The following is a 22,540-nucleotide window of genomic DNA, read 5'->3' on the forward strand; positions in this document are numbered from 1 at the left end:
GAAAATGTGGTATGAGTTTCCCCCTACCAAGGCAAAAGATATATTCCTACATATTCTAACATTGACTTGGTAGGGGGAAAAACTCATATCATGTTTCCAATAATAAAAACAAGTAAGATAAATAAAAGTAACATGTGCTCATTAAATAAAATTTAGCAAATAGTGGAGAATAAGGGAAAACAAAACTGCCACAATCACTAAAAGTAACTCAGTTTAATATTTTGAATATTTTATACTATCCATAGGTTTAAAAATGGAACTAACCACATGTATGTATAACTCTGAATTCTGATATTTTTCAAAGATAAATTCAACCTTTAACCATATAGCTAACTTGACCTTGAAGGCTAGCAAATTTGCCCTCTTATGTTTTACAGTATTCATTTTCTATTTCCATGTGAAAAACTGCATTTTATTTGCTTCTTTTACTGTGCATCAGCTCAGTTCAGTTGCTCAGTCGTGTCCAACTCTTTGTGACCCTATGGACTGCAGCATGCCAGGCCTCCCTGACCATCACCAACTCCTGGAGCTTACTCAAACTCATGTCCATTGAGTCAGTGATGCCATCCAACCATCTCATCCTCTGTTGTCTCCTTCTCTTCCCACCTTCGATCTTTCCCAGCATCAGGGTATTTTCCAATGAGTCAGTTCTTCACATCAGGTGGTCAAAGTATTGGAGTTTCAGCATCAGTCCTTCCAATGAATATTCAGGATTGATTCCCTTTAGGATGGACTGGTTGGATCTCCTTGCAGTCCAAGGAACTCTCAAGTCTTCTCCAACATCACAGTTCAAAAGCATCGATTCTTTGGCGCTCAGCTTTCTTTATAGTCCAACTCTCACATCCATACAGGACTACTGGAAAAACCACAGCTTTGACTAGATGGACCTTTGTTGGCAAAGTAATGTCTCTGCTTTTGAATATGCTATCTAGGTTGGTCATAACTTTTCTTCCAAGGAGCAAGCATCTGTTAATTTCATGGCTGCAGTCACCATCTGCAGTGATTTTGAAGCCCCCCAAAATAAAGTCTCTCACTGTTTCCATTGTTTCCCCATCTATTTGCCATGAAGTGATGGGACCAGATGCCATGGTCTTAGTTTTCTGAATGTTGAGTTTTAAGCCAACTTTTCCCACTCTCCTCTTTCACTTTCATCAGGAGGCTCTTTAGTTCTTCTTCGCTTTCTACCATAAGGGTGGTGTCATCTGCATTTCTGGATTATTGATATTTCTCCCAGCAATCTTGATTCCAGCTTGTGCTTCATCCAGTTCAGCATTTCTCATGATGTACTCTGCATATAAGTTAAATAAGCAGGGTGACAATATACAGCCTTGACGTACTCCTTTTCCTATTTGGAACCAGTCTGTTGTTCCATGTCCAGTTCTAACTGTTGTTTCCTGACCTGAATACAGATTTCTCAGGAGGCAGGTCAAGTTGTCTGGTATTCTCATCTCTTTAAGATGAAAAAAAGCATCAGCTCAAGTCCTTACTAAAATTAAAGAGTTGGTCTTTTCAGGTGGAGCAGTGCTTGATGGTGGGGACAGGGCCGAGGTAGTCCAGCAGCGCTGGGAACACCTACAGGAATGTCCACCCCAGGCTGGGCTCACAGAGGAGTCTGCAATAGCGGGGCCAGCAGGAAGGTGTGAGCACCTATTGTGATCTTCACCAAGGGAGTGCCTGAAAGGATGTGAGGACTGGGGAGTGGGGGATACAGCAGGTCTTCAGGACACCTAGAGGTGTTGAGGTGTGCTGAAAAGCACATGTCTTCGCTGTCCTGTATCAGCTGTGGGGTTTGCAAAAGTCCCTTATCTCCCTGAGCTTCAGTTTCCTTCTTGGTAAAGCAGCGGATAACAACTCAACCTTTGCAAAGTTGGTATGAGGAGTCAGTGAAGTAACACAGGAAGTGCCTGGTTGTCGTCGTCGTTTTTTTCTCTGATTTAAAACAACAAAAAGAGCCACGACTCCAAATGCAGCCATGGGTTGTGCTTGGTGAAGCCAAGAGTTTGAGTATTTGAAGGTGGACTACAGGGGCTTTGGAATGTTCCAGAAATGAAATGAATTGAGACTACTCCTTCACAGCACTTCAACAGGGGGTGAGAAGGCGACTGTCCCCTAAGAGAGTACAGAAGCAGCTGTGTCTGCAGGAGATGGTGTTCAGAGCAGAGGTTAATGGGGCTTCCCGGGTGTGGCACAAGTGCCCTGGAAAGATGGAGGGTGAGGAGGAGGGGCTGTGGGAGGCAAGGATTTCTCTGGCTCTGTGGCCTAATTAGGTCTCCCTGCCTCCACCCGCCCACGCCCAAGGCTCAGTCCTGAACCCAGTCCTCTCCCGTCTGGGCTCCACAGTGGGCACCCAGCCCAGCCCCTCGGGGTCAGTCCTTCTCACCCATCACTCGCCGGATCCAGTCCACGTAGTCGAGCACTTTGGTGTAGAAGCCGTACCCCTCGCCACACCCGACGCCCCAGGACACGATGCCCGTGGCCACCCAGCGCCGGGCGCGATCGTCCCACACCACGAAGGCGCCGCCGCTGTCCCCCTGGCAGACGCTCTGCGGCCGCGTCTGGTCCCCGGCGCAGAACATGCCATTGGTGAATGCCTCGGGCCTCTGCCTCTCCCGGAGCCAGGCCTCGCAGGCCGCCCTCGGGGCCACGGGCAGCCGCGAGTACTTGAGCTTGGTGCTCAGCCAGCCCATCTCCACGCCGAAGCCGCTGACATAGCCCCACCGGCCGGGCCGGTACAGGGCCTCACGGTCCGGCAGGCAGACTGGGAGGAGGTGGGGGCTCAGGGGGACGCTGTGCTCCAGCTCCAGGAGTGCGATGTCTCCGTGGAAGTCGTGGGGCTCATCCTGGTGGTAGTCCGGGTGCACGACCACGCGGCGCACGGGGTGGCCGCCCAGCTCCAGCATCTGGTCTGTGTCTGTGTAGCCCAGGAATACCTGGGCTCTCCGGTTCCTCCCAAGCAAGATGCTGTCCTTGGGGTGGATGGTGTGGGCTGCGGTGAGAACCCAGCGGTCGCCCAGCAGGGCCCCGCCGCCCCTGCCATAGATGCTGGTGAGGGCCTGCCAGGGGAAGCTGCCCAGCTCAGCTCTGGAGGCGCCAAGGGACTCCCGGGTCTGGGAGATGGGGACCACTGGCCGTCCACAGACTGAGAGAGAGGAGGGGTAAAGTCAGTGGTGTATCAAGAGATGCTTATTGAAAACCTGCTTCTGCAACCTCCTCTTCCTCCTCAGCCATTTTTAAAGCTGCTTTTTAATTTTCACCTTTACTTATTTACTTATCTGGCTGCACCATGCAGGCATGTAGGATCTTAGTTCCCTGACCAGGGATTGAACCCGTGCTCTCTGTAGTGGAAGTGCAGATTCTTAACCAGTTGCACCCCTTTTTTCCTAAGCCACTTTTTTAGACTTCCTGCCACCTTCTTTGAACAGTATCGTGCAGCAAGCAGCATTTGTCTGTGCTGTCTCCTGTCTGTTTGTGTGTCATTTCTGTATTTTTGACATCTGCCCCTCCCGGAGCACGAGGTCAGGCTGCCCCTGCAGCTTTCTGTGGCTCTGGAGTAAAACCTGACAAAGGTACTAAGATTGGGTTAGAAAGGCAATGTTTGACTGAGTTTCAAAAATGGTGGGTCTGAGGGAATTCCCTGGTGGTCCACTGGTTAGGCCTCTGTGCATTCACTGCCATGGTAATTCCATTCAGTCCCTGGTCATTGAACTAAGATCCCACAAGCTGAATGAGTCAAAAAATTAAAAACAAAACAAAATAGATGACCAGCCAACAATGCTAGATTTGAACCGTCCTCTGTTGCTAGTAGGAATGTAAAATGGTTCAACTGCTGTGGAAGACTGTGTGGCAATTCCTCAAAAAGGTAAACACAGAGTTAGTGTGTGAGCCAGGAATGCCACTGCTAGGCCTATACCCAAGAGAACTAAAGGTGTTCTCACTGTGGCAATACCCATAAAAGGCAGAAAAGTGTAAATGACCCAAACGCCAACCCACTGCTGAATGGATAAACAAAGTGATTTGTCTGCACAGTGGAATTCTATTCAGCCATGAGGAGGAACGGGTACTGACACGTGCTACAGCGCGGGTAAACCTGGAAAGCACCACACTAACTGAGAGAAGCCAGGCACAAAAGCCATGACAGGATTCCCTTGAGACGCCATGTCCAGAACAGGCAAGTCCACAGAGATAGAAAGTGGTTAGCGGTGGCCAGAGGACTGGGAGAAGGTAGAGCTGGAGTCTCTTTTGGGGATGATGGAAATGTTCTAGAATAAGTGCTAATGGTTGCACAAATCATGAACATGCTAAAAATGACTGAATTGTGCACTTTAGTGATTTTTCTGTTATATGAACTTTACATTACACACACACAAAAATGCTTTAAAACAATGCTAGGCTTTCAGGCACTACTGCATCAAGGTAGGGAGATATTTGGGGGAAGAGAGCCTGTCTGTGTATCCTTAAAGCAGACCATGTCAATAGAGGGTTTTCTCTTATTTCAGCTCATCTGTTTCTCTTCCTCTTTTATTTTCCATCTGATTAGCTTATTTATGGCTTTTCCTTTCTGGGTTATCCCTTGACCCTCAAGAAGAAAGGGTGAGTTTCTTGCTTCTCCTTTTCTGGGCCTTCTTGGTTCCCCTTTCCTTCCTCACTTTCTGCCTTTCCTTCCCCCTTTCTATTCTAAGGCCGTCTGGCACCCACAGGCTCAAATGCAGCTGAGGCCCTTCTGGGAAGCGGCTGTCTTCATGGCACCACAGGTGCCTACTCACCAGGCACACAGCGGGGAGCCTCCTCCCTTTCCTGGGTCTGCTTCCAGGGCACCTGGGCAGTGCAGGTGAGTGTTCCTGAGGAGTGAAATGAGGGAGGCAGAGAATAGGCTCAGAGCTGGGAGGTAGGGGCTGGAAGAGGCCTCAGGTCTCTCGGGGGTTGGGGGGGGTAAGACAGGTAGGAGCTGAATCCTCAGCAGCTGGGGACTCACCTGAGGGCTTGGCCTCGTAATAGGGCTCCTGGCAGCAGCTCTGGATCTCAGTGGGGTTGTCTCCAGGTCTGTGGATGGCCTTGGGGCCCCCAGTGGCCTGGTTGATGGGCTGAGTATAATTCACAGCTATAGGAAAACAGTGGTCATTAGTACGGAGAACAGAATTGCAAACTGGCAACCCAGGGATTGAATCTGGTCTGTGGCTATATTCAGTTTGACCTGCACAGTCTTTTGGAAATTTTTATTTTTTAATTTATTTGGCATTGCATCACACCTTGGAGGATCTTAGTTCCCTGACCAGGGATTAAACCCAGGTCCTTGACAGTGAAGGCATCGAGTCCTTACCACTGGACCACAGCGGATTCCCAGCACAGTCTTTTCTTTTTTTAAACATTTCAATTATTTGAATTGTTTTTCACCAATCAGATTGTTAATGCTAAAAAAGTTTGAAAATAACTGTGAAATTAAGGAAGGGGAAACAGACATTTTTCATATGTGGTTAGTGGGAATGTAAATTAGTAAAACTTTTGTAGGGAAATTTAGCAATATAAAAATTAAAATTGCACACATTTTTCAATTTTTTATTTCTAGGAATTTATCCTCATGCATGTACTCAATGATGTATATATGAAGGTATTTAGAGCAGTACTGTTTGTAGGATCTAACTATCTATCAGTGAAAGACTGATTAAATATACTATGATGCATCAATGAAGGAATATTGTATGGTCTTTAAAAACAATCAGGCAATGTTAATTGCCTAAACCCTGGTGGTGCAGTGGCTCGGACTCAGCACTTTCACTGCCAGGGCCTGAGTTTGATCTCTGGTCAGGGAGCTAAGATCCCGCAAGCTACAAGGTATGGCATATATATATATATATATAATTGAATGAAAAAGGGCAAATTTAAAACATCGTGACTAGTATGCAACACACACACACACACACCACAGTATTTGTATTCGAGCAGCCTAGAATTCCTTTGGAAGAATACCCAGGAAACAGAACAGGGTCATTTTTGGGCAAGGGAGCCAGGGACTAAGGGCCAGAGATCAGAGGAAGATTACTTTTATTGAAAATTTTACTCAAGAGCATGTCTTATCTTTCAAAAAGCCTGGGGTTACCATTTGTAAATCTAGAATTTCACTTAAAAATCTGAATTTTCAGCTTCTGTTAAAACATGAGATGATCTGCCAGCACTGGGCCTGTCAATCTGCATGGAAACAGTGGAGCTGAGCTGGTGCCCCAGGTACCAGGCTACTCACCAGAGGGCAGGCTGGGCAGCAAGGGGCTAAGCCCCAGTGTCCCAAACCCCCAGTCTCAGCTTCCACTGGTCACTTCAAGATACCAGGGAGGGCTTCCCTAGTGTTCCAGTGGTTAAGAATCTGCCTTACAATGCAGGCAACATGAGTTTGATCCCTGGTCGAGGAAGATCCCACATACCACGGAGCAACTAAGTCCGTGCATCACAACTCTTGAGCCCATGTTCCTCAATAAGAGAAGCCACTGCAGCAAGAAGCCCGAGCACCGCAACTAGAGAGTAGCCCCCCTCACTGCAACTAGAGAAAATTGGCATGCATCAGTGAAGACCCAGCACGGCCAAAAAAAAAAAGATACCGGGGCCAGGGCTGTGGGTGGGGACTTCCCTCCCTGCACCCTGGGGGCACCCTCACCCACGGCTTGGTAGAGGGCCAGGAAGCCCTTGTGGAGGCCTGGGGTCTTGTCTTCAGAGGCCGGTGCACTGAAAGTCAGCCGCAAACTGTTCCCCGAGGACACAAACTCCCTCTGACCAGGGGGCCTGCCCAGCAGGGAGCCCTGCTGCCCGCAGAACTTGCCGAGATCCATCCCACTGGCTGTGATCTGCAAGGGGAGGGGGTAGGCAGGTGTGGGGTGAACCTGACCACCCGTGGTCATAGGGTCATGTCAGAGTGTGGACCCCAGCCCCGCCTTGAAGGTTCTGCACACTGTTGGGGTTTGGAAGCTGTGTCACCTCCTGGAAACTTCCTTAACTCAGTTCCTGTTCCATTTCTGATTCCCAAGTTTCTTCAATCCAGGACCAGATACCTAGCCGATTTCTTTAGCTTGCCATAGTTACATCATACAGCCCACCTTATTTCAAGAATTGAAATGGAAACTCAATAACTGGATTGTACAATGCTATGGATGGAAGTTCATAACATTGTACCGGAGGCTGTGATCAAAATCATTCCCAAGAAAAAGAAATGCAAAAAGGCAAAATGGTTGTCTGAGGAGGCCTTACAAATAGCTGAGAAAAGAAGAGACGTGAAAGGCAAAGGAGAAAAGGAAAGATATACCCATCTGAGTGCAGAGTTTCAAAGAATAGCAAGGAGAGATAAGACAGCCTTCCTAAGTGAAGAATGCAAAGAAATAGAGGAAAACAATAGAATGGGAAAGACTAGAGATTTCTTCAAGAAAATTAGAGATACCAAGGGAACAGTTCATGGAAAGACGAACTCGATAAAGGAAAGAAATGGTATGGACCTAACAGAAGCAGAAGATATTAAGATGAGGTGGAAAGAATGCAAAGAAGAAATATACAAAAAAGATCTTCATGACCCAGATAACCATGATGGTGTGATCGCTCACCTAGACCAAGACATCCTGCAATGTGAAGTCAAGTGGGCCTTAGAAAGCATCACTATGAACAAAGCTAGCGGAAGTAATGGAATTCCAGTTAAGCTATTTTAAATCCTGAAAGATGATGCTGTGAAAGTGCTGCACTCAATATGCTAGCCAATTTGGAAAACTCAGCAGTGGCCACAGGACTGGAAAAGGTCAGTTTTCATTCCAATCCCAAAAAAAGGCAATGCCAAAGAATGCTCAAACGACTGCACAATTGCACTCATCTCACACGCTAGTAAAGTAATGCTCAAAATTATCCAAGCCAGGCTTCAGCAGTACGTGAACTGTGAACTTCCTGATGTTCAAGCTGGTTTTAGAAAAGGCAGAGGAACCAGAGATCAAATTGCCAACATCTGCTGGATCATGGAAAAAGCAATAGAGTTCCAGAAAAACATCTATTTCTGCTTTATTGACTATGCCAAAGCCTTTGACTGTGTGGATCAGAATAAACTGTGGAAAATTCTGAAAGAGATGGGAATACCAGACCACCTGATCTGCCTCTTGAGAAACTTATAGGCAGGTCAGGCAGCAACAGTTAGAACTGGACATGGAACAACAGACTGGTTCCAAATCGGGAAAGGAGTACATCAAGGCTGTATACTGTCACCCTGCTTATTTAACTTATATACAGAGTACATCATGAGAAACACTGGGCTGGAAGAAGCACAAGCTGGAATCAAGATTGCCAGGAGAAATATCAATAACCTCAGATATGCAGATGACACCACCCTTATGGCAGAAAGTGAAGAGGAACTAAAAAGCCTCTTGATGAAAGTGAAAGAGGAGAGTGAAAAATTTGGCTTAAAGGTCAACATTCAGAAAACTAAGATCATGGTATCTGGTTCCATCACTTCATGGCAAACAGATGTGGAAACAGTGGCAGACTTTGTTTTTTGGGGCTCCAAAACCTGCAGATAGTGATTGCAGCCATGAAATTAAAAGATGCTTACTTCTTGGAAGGAAAGTTATGACCAACCTAGATAGCATATTGAAAAGCAGAGATATTACCTTGCCAACAAAGGTCCTTCTAGTCAAGGCTATGGTTTTTCCAGTAGTCATGTATGGATGTGAGAGTTGGACTGTGAACAAAGCCGAGCACTGAAGAACTTATGCTTTTGAACTGTGGTGTTGGAGAAGACTCTTGAGAGTCCCTTGGACTGCAAGGAGATCCAACCAGTCCATCATAAAGGAGATCAGTCCTGGGTGTTCATTGGAAGGACTGATGCTAAAGCTGAAACTCCAGTACTTTGGCCACCTCATGCGAAGAGTTGACTCATTGGAAAAGACCCTGATGCTGGGAGGGATTGGGGGCAGGAGGAGAAGGGGATGACAGAGGATGAGATGGCTGGATGGCATCACCGACTGGCTGGAGGTGAGTCTGAGTGAACTCTGGGAGTTGGTGATGGACAGGGAGGCCTGGCGTGCTGCGATTCATGGGGTCACAAAGAGTCAGACACGACTGAGCGACTGAACTGAACTGAGGCATCAACAGTATGTGAACTGAGAACCTCCAGATGTTCAAGGTAGAGTTAGAAAAGGCAGAGGAATCAGAGATCAAATTGCCAACATCTGTTGGATCATAGAAAAAGTAAGAGAATTCCAGAAAACCATCTACTTCTGCTTTATTGACTACACCAAAGTCTTTGACTCTGTGGATCACAACAAACTGTGGAACATTCTTAAACCAATGAGAATACCAGACCACCTTACCTGCCTCCTGAGAAACCTGTACGGAGGTCAAGAAGGAACAGTTAGAACTGGACATAGAACAACGGACTGGTTCCAAACTGGGAAAGGAGTAAGTCAAGGCTGTATATTGTCACCCTGCTTATTTAACTTCTAAGAGTACATCATATGAAATGCTGGGCTGGATGAAGCACAAGCTGGAATCAAGATTGCCAGGAGAAATATCAATAACCTCTGATATGCAGATGACACCACCCTTATGGCAGAAAGTGAAGAGGAACAAAGAACCTTTTGATGAAAGTGAAAGAGGAGAGTGAAAAATCTGTCTTAAAACTCAACATTCAAAAAACTAAGATCATGGCATCTGGTCCCACCATTTCATGGCAAATAGATGGGGAAACAATGGAAACAGTGACAGATTTTATTTTCTTGGGCTGCAGATGGTGACTGCAGCTGTGAAATTAAAAGATGCTTGCTCCTTGGAAGAAAAGCTATGACCAACCTAGACAGCATATTAAAAAGCTGAGACATTATCTTGCCAACAAAGATCTGTCTAGTCAAAGCTATGATTTTTTCCAGTAGTCATGTATGGATGTGAGAGTTGGACAGTAAAGAAAGGCTGAGCACCGAAGAATTGATGCTTTTGAACTGTGGTGTTGGAGAAGACTCTTGAGAGTCCCTTGGACTGAAAGGAGATCAAACCAGTCAATCCTAACTGAAATCAAACCTGAATATTCATTGGAAGGACTGATGATGAAGCTCTAATACTTTGGCCACCTGATGTGAAGAACTGACTCATTGGATAAGATGCTGATTCTGGGAAAGATTGAAGGCAGGAGGAGAAGGGGACAATAGAGGATGAGATGGTTGGATGGGATCACTGACTCAATGGACATGAGTTTGAGCAAGCTGAGGGAGTTGGTGATGGTCAGGGAGGCCTGGCATGCTGCAGTCCATGGGGTCACAGAGTCCGATGTGACTGAGCAATTTAACTGAACTGAACATCCAGCTCCTGAGCCCAACAGTGCAGGCACACAACATGCTTGATGATGCACTTTTAATGACTGACGTGTGAGTTCTTGCTTTCGACTCTAGGGATTTGCAGTGTGTGTGTGTCCCTTGGTGAGGCTTCCTGACCTGTGGCCTTCTCTCTCGTTGGTGGGGCCCAGATGGCTGGGTGCACAGGTAAGCATGGGGCCTTAGCTGGGAGACCCGGCCTCCTGGGTAAGCCTCGAGTTTCAGGCCCTGGCCCCCTCCCGCTGCCCTGGGCCTCCAGCAGGGGCCCTCCCCACACTGAGTCCCTCCAGAACCCCTCCCAGCTCACTGTGACGGAGTCCTGCTCACAGTCCGGGGACGGCTCCAGGTCAAAGTCCTGGAACAGGAGCCTCACAGCATAGCCCTCTGGAGCCTCGATGTCCGTGCAGCTCTCCTGGCCTTTGACGTACGGCTCCGGGTACCCAGGGGACGTCAGCTTCTGGGGTAGCCACTGGGCCAGGAGCACCATGGAGCCCTGCACGGGAAAAGCCTGGAGGACTCCCCAGAGGAGGAACCACCACCTGGGAGTGGGCCAGGGCAGATGGGGCTGCGTGCTTGTGGCCTGCGGCCTGCAGAGACATGAGGGGGCAGTCGTTGCTAAGAGCTGAGAGGCCTGGGCACCTCTGTCCACATTCTTACGGCTCCTCCTGCCCCAATTCCTTCAGCCGCCTGGTCAGCCTGTGCTTGGACTGTGGGTTTTCCACCACTACCCACCTCCCTGGAGAGGCCCATCCAAGCAGGGGTTGCTTTCTGTCTGCTTCAGTCAACCCCAGCCCACCCTGGCATCTGATGAGCCTGGAGGTTACAAGCGAGAGACATTTAAATATGATAGTGTCCTGGCTGGAGCTTGAGCCAGCACACCTCAGGGAAGGTTGCTGGAGGCTATGTGTGTGTGTGTGTGTGTATGTGTGTGTGTGTGTGTGTGTGTGTGTGTATGTGAGCGTGCACATGTCCTGGGGTGCCTTTCCCATGTCTCCAAACTCCTCAGCCTCTCCAGCCTCCCCAGCCTCCTCTGCCTCTCCAGCCTCTTCAGCCTCTCCAGCCTCCTCTGCCTCTCCAGTCACAGCCTCTCCAGCCTCCCCAGCCTCCCCAGTCTCCTCAGCCTCTCCAGCCTCCTCAGCCTCTCCAGCCTCCTCAGCCTCTCCAGCCTCCTCTGCCTCTCCAGCCTCCCCAGTCTCCTCAGCCTCTCCAGCCTCCTCTGCCTCTCCAGCCTCCTCAGCCTCTCCAGCCTCCTCTGCCTCTCCAGTCTCAGCCTCTCCAGCCTCCTCTGCCTCTCCAGCCTCTCCCTCCACAGCCTCCTCAGCCTCCTCTGCCTCTCCAGCCTCCTCAGCCTCTCCCTCCACAGCCTCCTCAGGCTCTCCAGCCTCCAGCCTCTCCAGCCTCTCCAGCCTCCTCAGGCTCTCCAGCCTCCTCAGCCTCCCCAGCCTCTCCAGCCCCTCCAGGCACACTCACATGTTGCCTGGGCAGCGGGTGGAGTGAGGCTTCCCCAGAGACAGTTCCCACAGCTCTGAGACCAGGCATCTGGAACCCGACATTTGAGCCCTGAGAGGACTTGGCAGGAGCCAGGGAACAGGAAGTGCGGCTGGAGAAGGCCCTGTGGGGGAGGAGGGAGAAGTTACTGGAAATGAATTGAGTAATCCTCCTCGGTTCCCTTTTCTCTAATTCTCTGGGTTGAGCGCCACCTTCTGTCTGATTCAAGAAGAGCTCACCTACCCCAAAGCAGAGGAAAAACAGCTCCACAACCGCCCTGGCCCGGAGAGGCCATCAGGGGTGGGTGGGTGCACTCACTTGTCTTTTTCGCACTGTTTAATTTTCACTGTGTCCGTGCCTCACACTCGGTAGGATGGCTCCTTCTGAGTTAGCCTTTCGCCTTTAATCAGCAAAACTTCTCCCTCCCGGACCTCCTGCTCATTCTGTAACCAGCCTCTTGTACGCATCGAACTTTGTGACCACCATACCTCCCGCCTCCCCAAACATGGCTGTGGGCCGCACTCAGGCAGTCCTTGAATCCCGCCCACAGGCCCCTGACGCTGCTTGTCCGGCAGGCTCAGGCTGACGCAGGGCAGGGTCAGTTTCAGGCCAAAGTTTCTGTAGGCAGGTGTTGGGGGTGGGGCGGGTCTGTGGACAAAGGGCTGCCCTGTCTGAACCCCCAGCGAGTGCCATAAAGCTGATTCCTGTCTCTCCTGGTAGGTCACAGCACAGGGATTCCTCCTGTTAATTCAAGTACTTGCAGGCTCCAAAGCTCTTAAAAACTTTGGGGGGGGGAAAAAAAGTCAAGCAGGGTAATGGAATTTTACCTTTATGCTAGAAAGGAGAAGAAAGTCCCAAAGGTATCTGTCTGGTCTAACAAATAAACCACAGTCTCACAAGTACTTATGCTTTCTGGAAAGGGAAGAGGTTAATTAGTTAATTTACTATTATTTTATGGACCATTTAAAAAGTCTTTATTGAATTTGTTACAATATTGCTTCTGTTTATGACTCAACTAGTAAAGAATCTGCCTGCAATGTAGGAGACCTGGGTTTGATCCCTGAGTTGTGAAGATCCCCTGGAGAAGGGGAAAGCTACCCACTCTGGGATTCTGGCCTGGAGAATTCCATGGACTGTATAATCCATGGGGTCACAAAGAATTGGACACGACTGAGTGACTTCCACTTTCACTTTTCTGTTTTACGTTTTGGTTTTTTGGCTGCAAAGTATGTGGGACCTTAGCTTCTGGATCACGGGTTGAACGTGCACCCCCTGCATTGGAAAGTGAAGTCTTAACCTCTGAACCACCAGGGAAATTCCTGAAGGAGTTAATTTAAATATCATTTTCAGAGGAATAAGTTATTAATGACTGACTAGAGTTGCAGCCTTTTGTTTGTTTGTTTTGGGGCTGTGCTACACAGCAGACAGGATCTTAGTTCCCCAACCAAGGCTTGAACCTGTATCCCAGGCAGTGGAAGCTTGGCATCCTAACCATTGGATTTCCAGAGAATTCCTGAGTTGCCACCTTTTAAAGTTTATAAATGCCATTGTACTGCTCCTATAGCAACCATCTCTGAAGTCTGAATATCTTAAAAAGATTCCTCCATACAAGTTACACTCCCAAAGATGACAGAAGTATAACAGAGAACAGGATTACCTATCTTCACTGAATGTTCTCGATTCACCCCTTTATCAGGATCAACTCTGTGAAGAAGAATCATGTCTGATTTTCTGCAACTCCAGGATGAGAAGGATTATACTCTCATCTTCCTGAGATTTATTTCATGAGCATTTGTGGGCTTGTTTTCTAAAACCAAGTACTAGCATTTCATTATAGAGTATTTAAAGGAGGAAAAAAGGCAGCTTAACATGTTCAAAGGAAAAGAGAAAATTAAATGGATATCAGACACATTGTGTTTTCCATCTTCAGGTGGGAGAAGGGTCCTTCAAGCAGAGTGTGAGGACTTGGCCCAAATGAGGCCGTGGGACTGTGTCTGGGGAAGGCTCAAGGAACAGGTACAGTGGAAAGTTCCTGGAAATATAGTGATTGTCAGCATGACCTTAAAAAAGTCTCTAGAGTAGATACTACTGCTGTCTGACTCAGGGGTAAATATTGGAGATGGTTTATTTTTATTCTATTTTTTCACTTTGCAGCATGCAAGATCTTAGTTCCCCAACCAAGGATTGAATCCCGACCTTCCTGGGTTGGAAGCTCAGAGTCTTAACTGCTGGAGGACCAGGGAAGTCCTGAAACCTGCCCTTTTACTGATATATAACTCTTAGGGTCACAAGGAGCACCTGGGAAGCCAGAGACATCCACAGGTATGAACAACAGTGCCGGCCCATGACCCATCTGGTGGGAGGAAACCAGCTGAGGCTCCCATGGGGGTTGGGGGTCCTCCTCTAGTCTTCCTTCGGAGCGTCAGTCCCTGTCCCCTTGGGCAGTCTGTGTGGGCTGGCTTGCACTCTGCTCCTAAGCTTGTGCTCCCTTCCTAAGAGCAGGATTTAGTTGAGTTCCTTGGTTAGCCCATCGTTCCTGGAGACATTCTGGAGGAGAGGAGGAGGAGGCCCTTGAAAAGAAAACCCCAAAGCGGGCAGGACACCAATGTGCATGGGACTAAAAGCCTTCTTGGGATGTAGGGCTCTCAGTTTTAAAATTGGAGAAATTCTGGATGAACCAGGACAACTGGGCACTCTAAATTGACAGGGGGTAAAGTGCTGGGTGGAGACTGGGTGGGAAAGAGGGCAGAGGATCAAGAGGGTGAAGGGGAGTGACCCCTCCTGCAGCTGGAGTCTGGAGAGGCCCAGGGCCTGGACACAGTCCCCATTTTGGTGAATCTGACCCTTTGCACAGGAGAACCTGACCAGGGCCCACCTGGATGGTACAGCGGTAGTATGTGTTGGGGTCAGGGGAGAAAGCCACCAGGGACTGGGGACTGAGAAGGAGCCTCAGCTGGTGACTGCAGGCCCTTGTGGGACTAGGGGGGCTAGTGAGGCAGGCCCGTGTGGGCTGTTGGGGGTCAGCAGTTCCCCAGTCCTGCTTTCAGGATCACCTCCCCTCTTTGGGGCCTCCTCTCCAGCTGGCAGGGAGATAGAAGCAGCTGTTGCTCTGCAGTTTGTAAGCTGGGCAGAAGAAGCAGAAGTAGCTGCCCCACTGATTATGGCAGAGATTTAGGCGTGGAGGGTCCTCAGGGCTGGGAGTGGGGAGGTAGGGAGCCTTGGGAAAGGGAGCAGGTCTTAGGGAGAGCAAGCATGCCTTTCTTAATTTCTGCACCACCAGGTGCTTTTGCTCACCTCGACCTGCATGTGGGCACAGGCCGTGTGAGGATAAGAGGTGGGGGCCATAGCATTGAGCCTGACCCACCTTCCTGAGCTCCAAGCTCAAGTGCATCATTCTCTCACTGTGTGATTCTTGCCTCATAATCCGGCTATAACCTACTTGAGTGTCTCAGATATTTCTTCATCATTCCCCTCAACAATGGCTGCTTGGGGGCAGACTCCAGGCAACCCAGCTAGGACTAAAAGAAGATGACTTAAATTTGGGCTATTGCTCATCTCAAGACAGTCTACAGGTTGAGTGAACCAAGATAACTGCCTACTTGAAAAAAAAAAATCAATAATTTTTGGAGGAACATCACTGAACCCACAGACTTTATAATGTCCAGGATATAATCCAAAATTACTCCAAATAAGAAGAAACAGGAAAACACAAACCACACTCTAGAGAAAGACAACAGACCAGCCCCTGAGATGACCCAGATGGTGGAGTCAGAGCCCAAGGACTTCAGCACACAGAGATGCAAAGCTACAGTCCATCGGGTAGCAAGCTATGCTCCTTTGAAAGAAAAAAGACAGGAACACAAGTGGAGAAACAGAAACTTAAAATATAGAGCCACAGAGAGGCAGGATATGAAATTTTAAAAAAATCACTGGCTTAATAGAAGGATGGAGATGGTAGAAGAGTCAGTGACCTTGAAGATAGATAAATAGAAATTAACCAATCTGAAGGACAGAGAGGGAAAAATCTTTCAAACTGAGCAGAAACTCAGGGGGGTGATATTAAAACAACTCTCTAAGGTATGTATTCTTGGAGTCCCAGAAGGAGAGGAGAGAGAGAGAGTGAGGCAGCAAAAATATTCAAAGGAATAATGGCTGGAACTTTCCAGCTTTTGTGAAAGGCATATATCTTCAGGTTCAAGAAACTTCATAAACTCCAAGCAGAATTGAAAATAAACAAAAAGGAACATCAGAGTCAAACTGCTAAAAACCAAAGATAACAAGGGAATCTTGAAAGAGGCTGGACAGAGATAAAGGACATGCTGAAAACAGAGAACAACATTCTCAATGTCACTGCTTTCTCATCAAAAACCATATAGAAGCAAGCAGCGTTGCAGCATCTTCAGAACACCAAAGAAAAAAAGTCCTCAGCTCCGAGTTACTTTGCCAGCGAAAATATTCTTCAAGATTGAAGATGAAATGAAAGCATTTTCAGATAAAAGAAAACTTCAAGACTCTGTCATGAGCAGAGCTGCTGTAGGAGAGATGCTCCAGTTTGTAGGGTTATGGGCAGGAATCAAGGTGAGTGAGCTACCGGAGGACAGATCAGGAGAGACGGTACTCTGATGGCTCAGGGGGTAAAGAATCAGCCTGCAACTCGGGAGACCTGGGTTCGATCCCTGGGTTGGGAGGATCCCCTGGAGTAGGGAATGGCAACTCACTTCAGTATTCTTGCCCAGAGAATTCCACGGACAGAGGAGCCTGGCGGGCTATAGTCCATGGCGTTGCGAAGAGTCGGACACAGCTGAAGCAAGTTGGTGCATAGCTGATTTATAGTGTTGTGCCAATCTCTGAAGAAATTAAGAAAGGCTATTGACAAGGAATGCTAATACTGCAAAAAGAAACTAGAAACTATAAGGAGGAGTAAAGAAAAATTAGAAAATTCATTTGCCGAGACAGAAGCTGAGTTAAAGGCCCTGAATAGCAGAATGAATAATGCAGAAGAAAGACGAAATGATCTCAGTACTTTTCAAGGGTACAGAGTTTGAGGAAAGTTGCCTAGAGCAATCACTAAAAGTAAATTTAAAAATAAGATTAAAAAAAAAAGAAGGCAAAGAGGTAGAGCTGAGGCCAATCTATGGATTGAAATGAAATTCTGAACTCTTAACTCCATTTAATTTGGGAGGACTTGCTTCTAGTAGGCTGACCTATTAGAAATCATCCTGGTTTGTCTGGGACATGGGGCTTTCAATCCTAAAACAGATTTAGTCCCAGGCAGACTATTAACTTCTTGTCTTTCAATCATCTATTCTGTCTCCCTTCCCTTAGTCAAATGTGAGCCTCTAAAGAGTAGAAGCACATTTGCTCTGTGGAGGCCCCCACCCTCAGAAGGAGAACTGAATAAAGAAAATAAACAATGAAACTCTAAGGACACTATGTCTACAAAAATAGAAAACACAGAAACAGTCTAAAATAAATACCCTCTAATATACAGGAACAGTATATTAGAGAATAGTAAAAAATGTTACTCTGTTTAGTGAAATTCTTGTAATGTTACTAAATGACTTTGATAATTACAAAAGGACTTGGTAATTATGGAAGGACTGATGCTGAAGCTGAAGCTCCAATACTTTGGCCACCTGATGCGAAGAGCTGACTCACTGGAAAAGACCCTGATGCTGGGAAAGATTGAGGGCAGGAGAAGAAGGGAGTGACAGAAGATGAGATGGTTGGATGGCATCACTGACCCAATGGGCATGAGTTTGAGCAAGCTGCGGGAGTTGGTGATGGACAGGGAAGCCTGGAGTGTGGTAGTCCATGGGATTGCAAAGATTCCGACATGACTGAACGACTAGACAACAAAAATGATCATTGTGACCAGACAGCCCTTTCTAAGCCAGATGAGAGTAGAAGAATGAGGCCGTGGATCCTGAAGACAATGATAGACCTTGGCTCTGGGGGTATCTTGAATCCATGGGATTAATGGAGAAGAACTTGCTCAGGCCACACAGATCCTTTCAGAAGCTCATGCGGTGTGCTCAGCTGCTTCAGTCGTGTCCTACTCTTTGCGACCCCATGGACTGTATCTGCCAGGCTCTTCTAGATTTCTCCAGGCAAGAATCCTGGAGTGGATTGCCATGCCCTCTTCCAGGAGTTCTTCCAGACCCAGGGGTAGAACCTGGGTTTCCCACATTGCAGGCAGATTCTTTATTGCTGAGACCACCAGGGAAGCTCCTGGGAGTTTATATCTCAAGGCAAATCCGTATCCTGCTGTCTTTACTCTGCCCTTATCTCCAGTTCTCACTTACACCTTCTGAGCCAGCTTCTGGGTCTACTGAGTTGTGTTTCTCATTAACTGAGGAAGGCAGAGGGCTGAGGTAGGGAGGGGGCAGTCTTTAAAGCTGTGGTGGGAGATGGAGACAGAGCAGGGGGAGAACATGGCTACCAGGGCACTAAGTACAGAGACTCATTTTCAGTTTGGATTTTTATTTTTGCTTTTATTTTTTTAAGTAAATAAATAAATTTACTCATTTTTGGCTGTGCTGGTTCTTTGTAATAGTGCACGGGCTTCTCCTTGCAGTAGCTTCTCTTGTTGCAGAGCATGGGCTCTAGAGCACAGGCTCAGTAGTTGTGGCACAGGGGCCTAATTGCTCCGAAGCATGTGGGATCTTCCTGGATCAGGGATTGAACCTGTGTCTCCTGCATTGGCAGGTGGATTCCTAACCACTAGACCACCAGGGAAGTCCTTTGGTTTTATTTTTGCAATTCCCGTTCGTGCTGCCACCTGCTATCCTGTGTGGGGAAGGGCCCATGGGGGCAGGGATGGCAGGGTGGCAGGTGGAGGTGGGGTCCTGGGTTTTCCAGATCAGGAAGGTTTTTCTGCAGCCTTCATTAGACCTCAGAATTTAAAGAGGAGTTTGCTGTCTCTTGGACTCCAAACAACCTCAGAAGACCCTGGGCTGAAAGGGTGGGGCAGTTTCCTCTCTTTAGACAGCTCGCCCTGGGTCAGGACAGGTTCCATGCCCAGAGTCAGGTGAGGAGAGGCACAGGAGTGAGGTGGAGGGCAAATGGGGCTAAGGAGGCCTGAGTCAGGGATCCTGGGCTTCTGTCCTTAATGGTCAGTATAGATGTGGGCAGACCAGGGATTTAGAGGTAAGAGTGACTCTGCTGGAGATGGCGAACTGATTTATGGACAAGGGTTGGGGGGAAGAAGGAGAGGATGAGATGAATGGAGAGAGCAGTGTGGAAGCATATACTCTATCGTGTATAACATAGATAGCCAATGGGAATTTGCTGTATGACTCAGGGAACTTAAACGAAGCTCTGTAATAATCTAGAGGGATGGGATAGGGTGGGAAGTGGAAGGTGAGAGGTAGGTCCAAAAGGGAGGGGACATGTGTACAGTTCAGTTCAGTTGCTCAGCTGTGTCCAACTCTTTGTGACCCCATGGACTGTAGCACAAGAGGGCTCCCTGTCCATCACCAACTCCTGGAGTTTACCCAAACTCATGTCCATTGAGTTGGTGATGCCATCCAACCATCTATCCTCTGTCATCCCCTTCTCCTCCTGCCCTCAATCTTTCCCAATATCAGGGTCTTTTCAAATGAGTCAGCTCTTTGCATCAGATGGCCAAAGTAATGGAGTTTCAGCTTCAACATCAGTCCTTCCAATGAACACTTAGACTGATCTCCTTTATGATGGACTGGTTGGATTTCCTTGAAGTCCAAGGGATTCTCAAGAGTCTTCTCCAACACCACAGTTCAAAAGCATCAATTCCTCTGTGCTCAGCTTTCTTTATAGTCCAACTTTCACATCCATACATGACTACTGAAAAAGCCATAGCCTTGACTAGATGGACCTTTGTGGGCAAAATAATGTCTCTGCTTTTTAATATGCTGTCTAGGCTGGCCATAACTTTCCTGCCAAGGAGCAAGCATCTTTTAATTTCATGGGTGCAGTCACCATCTGCAGTGATTTTAGAGCCCCACCCCCCCCAAATAAAGTCTGACACTGTTTCCACTGTTTCCCCATCTATTTTCCATGAAGTGATGGGACCAGGTGCCACGATCTTAGTTTTCTGAATGTTGAGCTTTAAGTCAACTTTTTCACTCTCTTCTTTCACTTTCATCAAGAGGCTCTTTAGTTCTTTTTCACTTTCTGCCATAGGGTGGTGTCATCTGCATATCTGAGGTTATTGATATTTCTCCTGGCAATCTTGATTCCAGCTTGTGTTCATCCAGTCCAGCATTTCTCATGATGTACTCTGCATATATGTTAAATAAGCAAGGTGACAATATCAGCCTTGATGTATTCCTTTCCCTGTTTGGAACCAATCTGTTGTTCCATGTCCAGTTCTAACTGTTGCTTCCTGACCTGCATAGAGATTTCTCAAGAGGCAGGTCATGTGGTATTCCCAAAGAGATGGGTATCCCCACCTCTTTCAGAATTTTCCACAGTTTATTGTGACCCACACAGTCAAAGGCTTTGGCATGGTCAATAAAGCAGAAAGACATATGTACACTAATTCATGTTGATTAGCAGAAATGAAACCAACATTGTAAAGAAATTATTCTTCAATTAAAAAACAACATTTTAAAAAAGAGTGGCTCTGTTGGATTTGGGTCTGTCCTTGCTCCCCTACCCCGAGTCATTTCTGGTTTCAAGCTAACTTCCATAGCCTGAGGGTATTTGCGCGGGATTGAGTCAATCTGAGAGCTTTCCAGGTGGTGCTAGTGGTAAAGAACCAACCTGCCAATGCAGAAGACTTAAAGAAATGAGAGTTTGAACCCTGGGTCAGAAAGATCCCCTGGAGGAGGTCATGACAACCTACTCCAGGATTCTTGCCTGGAGAATCCCATGGACAGAGGAGTCTGGTGGGCTATAGTCTGCTACTGCTGCTGCTAGGTCGCTTCAGTCGTATCCGACTGTGTGCGACCCCATAGATGGCAGCCCACCATCCCTGGGATTCTCCAGGCAAAAATACTGGAGTGGGTTGCCATTTCCTTCTCCAATGCATGAAAGTGAAAAGTGAAAGTGAAGTCCCTCAGTTGTGTCTGACTCTTAGTGACCCCATGGACTGCAGCCTACCAGGCTCCTCCGTCCATGGGATTTTCCAGGCAAGAGTACTGGAGTGGGGTGCCATCGCCTTCTCCAGGGCTATAGTCTATAGGGTTGCAAAGACTTGGACATGACTGAAGTGACTTAGCACGCTTGTGCACACACACACGCACACACTCATGAAACAATCTGAAAGGCAGGTCTGCCACTAGCCTTGCCCCTCTTGTCCCTATTCTGTCGGCTGTCTGTCTACAGTATCCACTGATTACACTCCTCCCCAGTTTAAAACTTTTCAATGACTTTTCTCTCTGATCCTCAAGATGGAGACCAAGCTCTTTCATTATCAGGGCACCTTCTTCATTACAGGCCCGCAGAGGTACCATCTATATATGTGGGTGAGCTCCTGCTGAGGGGCAGAGCGGGAGAGCAGGCGCCAGGTAGGTGTTGGAGTTTTCAAGGCAGGTGCCCAGGGAGGAAGGGAGATGGTAGACAGGGGCGTCCAGGAGCTGGGCTTGGCAGTGGGGGCGGATGGTCAGGGAGAAGGTGCCTGAGCATCCTTCCTGTTCTGATCCAGCGAGGGAGGGAGGCTCACCTCCAGTGTAACCCCACGCCCTTCAGTGATCCGAGGCGAGAGTTCCGGCCTTTGTCGTGTGACCTCACCCCTTGATGCTGTGTTGTTGTTGTTGTGTCTAACTCTTTGCAACCTCATTGACTGCAGCACTCCAGGTTCCTCTGTCCTCCGCTGTCTCTCAGAATTTGCTCAAATTCATGTGCATTGCATCAGTGATGCTATCTAACCATCTCATCCTCTGCCGCCTGCTTCTCCTCTTGCCTTCAACCTTTCCCAGTATCAGCGTCTTTTCCAGTGAGTTGGCTCTTTGCATCAGGTAGCCAAAGAACTGGAGCTTCAGCTTCAGCATCAGTCCTTCCAATGAATATTCAGGACTGATTTCCTTTAGGATTGACTGCTTTGATCTCCTTGCAGTCAGTCCAAGGGACTCTCAACAGTCTTCTCCAACATTCCAGTTCAAAAGCATCAATTTTTCTGTGCTCAGCTTTTTTTATGGTCCAACTCTCATATCCATACATGACTACTGGAAAAACCATAGCTTTGACTAGATGGACCTTTGTCAGCAAAGTGATGTCTCAGCTTTTTAATATGCTGTCTAGGTTTGTCATAGCTTTTCTTCCAAGGAGAAAGCATCTTTAATTTCATGGCTGCAGTGATGGTCCGTGGTGATTTTGGAGCCCAAGAAAATAAAATCTGTCACAGCTTCCACTTTTCCCCTTCCACTGCTGGGTACCTTGCCCTTTGTTAGAGAGAGCAGTCTTGTGGATGGATGGTGTCCTCGAGATGGCTTGGCAGGTCCTCACCTGGTGGCCTGGCTAATATCCACTCTGGTCTTTATTTGGTGGCAGGGCTCTGGCACTGTGGTGGATCTGGCCTGGTGAGTGTTCAGAAGTTGCAGTGTGTCTGGCCAGGGGGCTGCCTGTAGTCTCCGACCTTTGGAGAGAATACAGGGACACAGAGCCATTAAGACACCTTCCCTCGTGGCCTCCTCTTTCCTGTCATCAGATTTGGTTAAACCCACTGGCATCTGCTTTGAGTCTTCTCCTGCCCATGTTTCTCCATCTCACCCTCCCTCTTTTCAGCAAAGAAGCATCCGGCTCTAGGATCACTG

The 22,540-nt window shown here is 47.8% G+C and overlaps 1 protein-coding gene across 1 annotated transcript; it reads right to left on the reverse strand.

Moving 5' to 3' along the window:
- Positions 1 to 1,901: 1,901 nt before the first annotated feature.
- C1RL (complement C1r subcomponent like) lies at positions 1,902 to 11,922 on the reverse strand. The gene is made up of 6 exons (XM_040235058.1): positions 11,787 to 11,922; positions 10,624 to 10,903; positions 6,644 to 6,830; positions 4,973 to 5,098; positions 4,764 to 4,838; positions 1,902 to 3,139 (listed from the first exon to the last, which is right to left on the reverse strand). Exons 1-6 carry the CDS (start codon positions 11,867 to 11,869, stop codon positions 2,367 to 2,369), a joined length of 1,524 nt encoding a protein of 507 aa, XP_040090992.1. The 5' UTR covers positions 11,870 to 11,922; the 3' UTR covers positions 1,902 to 2,366.
- Positions 11,923 to 22,540: the final 10,618 nt, after the last annotated feature.

The sequence above is a fragment of the Oryx dammah genome, unplaced genomic scaffold (assembly GCF_014754425.2).
Source record: "Oryx dammah isolate SB20612 unplaced genomic scaffold, SCBI_Odam_1.1 HiC_scaffold_29, whole genome shotgun sequence".
In the NCBI taxonomy this organism is placed as follows: Eukaryota; Metazoa; Chordata; class Mammalia; order Artiodactyla; family Bovidae; genus Oryx; species Oryx dammah.

Coding starts and splice junctions, on each gene's coding strand:
- C1RL (XM_040235058.1), bottom strand. CDS start 11,869: ATGTCGGGTTCCAGATGCCTGGTCTCAGAGCTGTGGGAACTGTCTCTG. Junction 5,099..6,643: donor GGCCCTCTACCAAGCCGTGG/GTGAGGGTGCCC, acceptor GTTTTCCTATAG/CTGTGAATTATACTCAGCCC. Junction 4,839..4,972: donor TTACGAGGCCAAGCCCTCAG/GTGAGTCCCCAG, acceptor TTCACTCCTCAG/GAACACTCACCTGCACTGCC.